Genomic DNA, 6,359 nt, shown 5'->3' with positions numbered 1-6,359 from the left:
GGCAGCCACAGCTTCTCTGGGAACCTGTGCCAGGGCCTGCCCACCCTCACAGGGGAGAATTTCTTCCTTACATATAATCTAAACAGGAAACACTGGGCATACGGAAGTCCAAAGTGATGGGTTATGATGGGGTAACACCATGCAAAAGGAGGATTGCATTGCCAAGCCTGTTCCTGTCCTGGGTTTTGTGGGTAAATCACCCAAACAAAGGGCAGCAGTTTGGCAGCAGGTTTGCAGCTTGTGACTTTTTTCACCTGGATACACCACATGCCTTTTTCCCTTTTGAGGCTCAAATAGCTCACTTTTAAACTCTCTTTTCAGAGCTTCTGTAAACACATGAACCAAGAGTTGAAGGCATCTGCAGGACATTGGGAACATCAACAAAGATAATTTATTTCCACCTGTACTTGGCAAAAAAGGTCAAGAGACCACAATGCATAAGCCATGCCTGTAAAGTAGTTTAGCTTGTCCTCATCAGTGGAATTACCATGCCAGTGCAGCTTCTGTGATAGAAATATGCCTGTCCATGCCACTAGACTGTTCATACTCCCTCCTTATTGGCACTGTACTCCTTTAAGCACAAAGCTGAATGAGTTTGACACTACACTGGAAGCCATTTAATACCAGTTAATAGTAAATGATATTTTCTTTGAGTGTTTGGCCCAGTTGCAGATCTTAAGTAGATGAGATGACACATTTTATTCCAACTTTTTTATTTCTCTGTTTTGTTTATTGTAACCCAAAAACTTTATCCAAGAATGAAGCAAACTTTTCTGGCTGTCCAGGAGGAAAAGGTTTCAAAGCTGACAAGTCCATTGACTGCAGCGTCTCCACAAGAGTGCTGTAAAAACAAAAGCAAATATTAAAGAAGAACCACCCCATAGGGAAATTTTTTATACAGTTTTCTTTCTATGCATCCATACGTAATTCTTTAGCATGGAAATATTAAATAAGGATATGTTTGGAAAGGAAGAGAGTGCACAGAGAAGCAGGCCCCAGCCAGCTCTGGCTTGTAGGCAGCATTGCTGAGAACACATTTCCATCAGCTTTCAGAGACAAACTCAACTTTTAAACTTTTTAATCCTTTGTGGTTGCAGTGCTGGGAGACTGAACAGGATCTAAGGCTCTGCTCCATAAACCATAGGAGGAAATCCATGCTATCTGAACGCTTGGCAGAGTTCTCCCCTGATCACAGAGCCAGAAAGAACAGCTACATCAATCTGTTACTTGCTATTATCAGGCTGCAAATAAGGCTCAAATGCTTGGCACTGCCCAACACAAAGAAATAAAAATTCCAAAGCTGACAGAAGCACCAAGATAATGAGTTTAAGAAACTTGCTCAATTTAAATGAATGCCAAGGCTGGTCTGTTGAGAAAGCTCTTCTGAAACATATGAAACTCTGCTTGCAGGGCAAAGGAACAAGATGCAGACTAAGTAATGGGAGTTACATTTTTTCTGCCTTCAGTTTAAAAGTCATCTTTTATTTTTAGAGTGGAGTCAATCACAAGTAAAAAGAAAACAGTAAGATACAGTCAAAAGCAGAAGAAATAAACCCAACAGGATTCAGGATGAACTCTAAAAAAAGGAGCTAGGGGTTTTGGTGATGGTGGGATTTTTTCATGCATTGTTTGCTTGTGGGGTGGAGGGTTGTGTATTTTTGTTAATTTGGGTTTTTCTTCTGAAGTGACAGGCAACAGATCTGTGAAACTCCTTGTCAGAGGGTATGGTGGATTCAGGAAGTTTGGTTATAAGGACAGCCTGAATGAGTACTTGAAAGACAGGGGTACTTAAAGTTACTAACCAATTAATATCTATATCTGCTTTATTAATCCCCTGGATCCAAGTGTTTTTCTTTTTAAAATCTAAATACATGTTACCTTAAATGGAAAAAAAAAACAACTAGAAGAGATTGTGGTCAAAAGGCTTGGTAAGTGTGGTAAATTACTACCTAGTGTTAGTCTGTTCACTCTGGAAAGTGTAATATCCAGATGGAGATTACAGAGAAGGATGTTCATTTCCTTGTTGCATTCTCAGTTCTGCAGTCACATGGACTGAATGCTCTTGCCCAGTGGGAACAGCCCCAGCAGCTCCATACCTGCAGTTACAGTAGAGGACATAGCCATCTCTGTGGAGCTGTTTGGCCAGCTCAAGCTGATGGTTGTCCATCAGCTTGTCATTTATTACTACTATTAGTGGTTTTCCTTTCTCTAGAGTCTCCAGGCAGCTACCAGCACCTATGAGAGAAACAGAAAACATGGTGAGAGAGCAAATATCCCCCTACTTGCTGCTGAAACAGGGGAGCCCCTTGAACAACCCAACTCTAGTGTGGACCTCAGCACTCCCAGCCAGCCCACCCCTGGGCCGGAGAGACTTCATCTCACGGACCTCCCACAGCCCCAGGAAGCAGCCGGGCTGTACCTGCGTGGCTGATGACCAGGTCTGCGCCCTGCAGGTCCTCAGCCAGCGAGTCCTTGAATCGGAACGCTTCCACCGCCACGGCCGGGCTGCTGCTGGGCTGCGGCTGCGGCTGCGGCAGCGAGCTCCGGCCCACCTGCAGCACCAGCTTCTGGTAGCCGCGGCTCTGCAGCGCCTGCGGGCACGGGACGGGAGAATGGAGCGGAGAATGGAGCGGATAACGGGGATGGGGGAGATGGTGGGGAATAGGGGGGAGATGCAGGGTGGGGGATGAAGAGAGAGATGGAGAAGAAGGGGGGGATGGCGGGGGTGGAATGAAGGGGATGAGGCGGGGATAGAGAGGGTGTGTGAGGGGTGTGCCCAGCTCCCGACTACCCCGGTACCGCTGCCTCCTCCCTTTCCCACCCCGCGCCACAGACCGTCCCTCCCGTTCCTCCACCAACACTTCACGCGTCTCCCCCGGGAACCCCCGAACGGCCCCGGTGCCCTCAGGCGCTCCGGCACCGCAGCCGGGACGTGGCAGGGAGGGCGGGGCAGCTCATGGCGCGCAGGCGCCAGCCCCGGGAGGGCAGGCCAGGCCCGGTCCGTGGCCGGTGCCGGGGCCGGTGTCTCGGCCGGCTGACCTGCAGCGCGGGCGGGGAGCGGGCGGTGGCGATCAGCTCATCGAAGCTGGTGGTGCCCACGGTGACGAACACGGACTTCATGGCCGCCGGGACGGGATGCTGGGCCGCCAGGGGGCGCCGCGCGCCCGCGCAGCGCTCCCGAAATGGCGGCCGGGCTGAGGGGAGGGACGGGGCGGGCGGGAACGCCTCCTTCCCTCACGGCCCCGGCCCTCCTTGTCCATCCATGTCCCTCCCTGTCCCTTGCCGTGGCTCCTCTTCGCGGGTGTCCGTTTCGGCGGGGCTGGTGCCACTGCGCCGTGGTGTTTTCCCCCACGGTGCCACAGCAGCAGCGATGGTGGCCGCTCTAACGAGTCCACGGTCCGGCAGCGTTTAGAGGGGCAGCCGAGACTGTTTCAGGTTTTAAGATTTTCAAGGAGAAGAGGTAGAAAATAAATTTGGAAAAGGCCTGCACGTGTTATTTCAGCGTTGGGGACCCAGATAACTCGCGGACAGGCAGTCTGGGTGTGTTCAGAACTGCCATTGCCAGAGAAGGGCCACGGCCACCTTCCCTTTACAGACTGGTACTGGCCCAAGCCTCCCACAACACTTACTGGGGGAGTAACACTTCAACTTCTACCCCAAAAGCATGAATATTAAATATGCTAACATAATTATGAATATTAGATGTGTTAAATGTGTTCACTGAAGAGTAAGAATGACCCCTGAACAGTTTTACAAACCAAGCTGGCAGTTTTGTTTCTTAATAGTAAGTGTAACAGAAGGCACAATTTGCTACAAAGATAAACCAAAGTTGGGCATCTAAATCTATTTATTTCCTGAATTAAATTCGACAGATGAGGTCACAACTGTATACACAGTTGTGTATACATGGTGTTAGAAGAAGGATACAGCTTCTTGTGGAAACCTCTGATTGCCATGTTAATGCCTTGTTCACAAAGCTCATTAGCCCCCTGTTGTTTTCATTTAGCATAATGAGCCACGCTGAAATGTATTTATTTTTTGATTAAAGCGAGTAGTGCTGACAGCATACGCTGTCTGGGGGAAAAATGCAGTAGAACAAAACATTGGTGTCCTGGGTGCACAGGGACTCAGTGGCTCTGCCCAGCCTCATCCAGCTCTTGCTGTTGTCCCTCAGGAAAAGGAATCTGGGAGCTGAGGGTGGCCACAACACCAGCCAGGTAAAGACTTCACCAACAGGACACGGTCCAGTGACCATCCAGCAAGGACATGGACACAACGTCAGCCTAGGAAACCCAAACAGCAATTCAGGAACAGAATTAGCAGCAAAGACACCCACAAGTCACCTCTGTCATCCCAGCATGAGGAGGACATGGTTAGGTAGGTTCAGAGGAGGGCCACAAAGAGGCTCAGGGGCTGGAACATCTCTGCTGAGAAGACAGGTTTGGAGAGCTCAGTGTTCAGCCTGGAGAAGGCTCCAGGGAGACCTTAGAATCCCTTCCACTGCTTAAAGAGGCTCAAAGAGAGAGCTGGAGGGGGACTTTGGACACGGGCATGGAGTGACAGGACACAGGGGAATAGCTTTAAACTGAAAAAGGGCAGATTTAGACTGGATATTGAAAATTCATTCTTCCCTGTGAGGGTGGTAAGGCCCTGGCAAAGGGTGCCCAGAGAAGCTGTGGCTGCCCCTGGATCCCTGGAAGCATCCAAGGCCAGGCTGGATGGGGCTTGGAGCAGGAAGGCATTCCTGACCATGGCAGAGAGTTAAAACTGAGTGAACTTAAGGTCCCTGCAACTCAAACCATTTTATGCTTCTATTTAAACCCCAAGGTTAAATAAAATCCCTGCACAAGAGTGTGAGTGGAAGCCCCAGCTGAGACTGGTCAGACAATTAGTGCACTCAGGGCCCTGACAGCTGTGGGAGAAGAAGGTTGATTTGGGATGAAAAGGAAAATGCTAAATTTTTCAGGTGTTGGAGATAAGGTTCAGCACCTGGTAAAGGACAGGATAATTAAATGTTAGGGGTTTTGGTTGGTTTTTTTTCCTGTGTGTCACTGGAAGTCAGTGTCCTCTGCAGCTAGCACTTCCAGCTCCATGTTGTATAGGGGCAAGAAGAAAAAATATTCACATGTAAAATTGCAGTGACTTAAATTTGAATTTTCACTGGAGGATACATTCCACTTGCACATTGAATCAGGCTGGTTAGGGTGATTTTAAATGGAAGAGAAAAGGGAAAACCATCCATTAAGGGACTCAATTTCATGCTAATTTGTACCTGCTGTTTTAATTAGAAGTTGTGTAGGGCATAAGTAGAATTTTGCCCATGAGTGCTTACGCTGAAGTCTGTGAGAACTACAGATCACTCTCAAAATGAGGTACTTGGAGCTGAGCCTGTGCAGTTTTGAGGCAGGTAGAGGTCATGTAATCCAGGCTTGGTGCTGTGCCTTGTTTCATTGCTGCCTCTGCCCTGTGTTCCTACAGATAAACCACACAGTGGTCACAGAACTGACCTGCCAGGGGCTTGTTTGCAGTTAGATCAGCTCACTGGGCTGCACAAGCAGCACTACCAGCACAAGGAAGGTGGCAGAGCTGTGCTACCTTGGATTTATTCTGTTTTAAACACTGAGGGATGGCACCTCCATTCAGCCCTTTGTTGTCTAAAGCTGCAGGCCCCAGGCAGCTGAGTGCCCATAGCTTTGGGGCAAACCTTGTGAGAACCCAGCCCTACTTGGGCTGGCCAGTCTCTCTTTGCAGTGCCAATTGTCTCTCTCCAGTCTGTATGTGAGTGATATTATCAGGAACAGTCCAGAACTATGGGCTCAATCTGACATAATATGGTTCTGGGCCCCAGGGAGGGGCTAGGACTGGGCTGAAATGGAAAAGAGGTTCTCATGAGAGCTTGCTCCCATCTGTGCTTTATAGGGCATAATTTATATTCTGGTATTTTCTTCCTGTGACAACATCTGGGCAAGAAAGTGAAGATGTCATGAGTGCAAGCTGGTTTTTGTTGAGAGGGGAATGACATATCCCTCCCCTCTTCTCCTGAGCTGGTGTTTGAAATGTTTCTGGATGGCTCAGTTCTGAGCACTGTCGCTTTGTATTCAGTTCAGCTTGCCACAATTTGCACAGAAAGCTCTATAATTATATTATTCAGGGGTAAGAAAGTGAATGAAAATAAACTAGTCAGCTCATATCTTTGTTTCTGAAAACTACATCCTGCCTTTAGTTTGCTCTTGAAGTCTAAAGGCTGACCCAGAACTGTGGAGAAAAAACTCTGATGACCCTGGAAATGCATGGGCCAGAGTGTATCAAATAATGAATCATTAAAAAATACACACCAACAGGAAGGCAGGAAACCTGTA

The 6,359-nt window shown here is 48.4% G+C and overlaps 1 protein-coding gene across 4 annotated transcripts; it reads right to left on the bottom strand.

The window, feature by feature from the left end:
• Positions 1-684: 684 nt before the first annotated feature.
• Positions 685-3,198, bottom strand: ALG13 (ALG13 UDP-N-acetylglucosaminyltransferase subunit). 4 transcript variants are annotated; one of them, XM_050974435.1, is made up of 4 exons: positions 3,040-3,198; positions 2,420-2,591; positions 2,097-2,235; positions 685-841 (listed from the first exon to the last, which is right to left on the bottom strand). In XM_050974435.1, exons 1-4 carry the CDS (start codon positions 3,118-3,120, stop codon positions 730-732), a joined length of 504 nt encoding a protein of 167 aa, XP_050830392.1. In that variant the 5' UTR covers positions 3,121-3,198; the 3' UTR covers positions 685-729. The 4 variants fall into 4 exon arrangements, with proteins under 4 accessions (XP_050830392.1, XP_050830393.1, XP_050830394.1 ...); XM_050974436.1 differs by lacking the exon at positions 3,040-3,198 and adding an exon at positions 2,836-2,958; XM_050974437.1 differs by lacking the exon at positions 3,040-3,198 and adding an exon at positions 2,860-2,958.
• Positions 3,199-6,359: the final 3,161 nt, after the last annotated feature.

The sequence above is a fragment of the Serinus canaria genome, chromosome 4A (genome assembly GCF_022539315.1).
Source record: "Serinus canaria isolate serCan28SL12 chromosome 4A, serCan2020, whole genome shotgun sequence".
Classification (NCBI taxonomy): Eukaryota; Metazoa; Chordata; class Aves; order Passeriformes; family Fringillidae; genus Serinus; species Serinus canaria.
This window is presented reverse-complemented; position numbering and strand designations above follow the sequence as displayed.

What these genes read in the sequence shown, in the direction of transcription:
- ALG13 (XM_050974435.1), bottom strand. Translation starts at nt 3,120, where the DNA reads ATGAAGTCCGTGTTCGTCACCGTGGGCACCACCAGCTTCGATGAGCTG. An exon ending in GCTCCCCGCCCGCGCTGCAG is followed by an intron (nt 2,592 to 3,039) that starts GTCAGCCGGCCG and finishes CCGTGCCCGCAG; the next exon opens with GCGCTGCAGAGCCGCGGCTA. An exon ending in CCTGGTCATCAGCCACGCAG is followed by an intron (nt 2,236 to 2,419) that starts GTACAGCCCGGC and finishes TTTCTCTCATAG; the next exon opens with GTGCTGGTAGCTGCCTGGAG.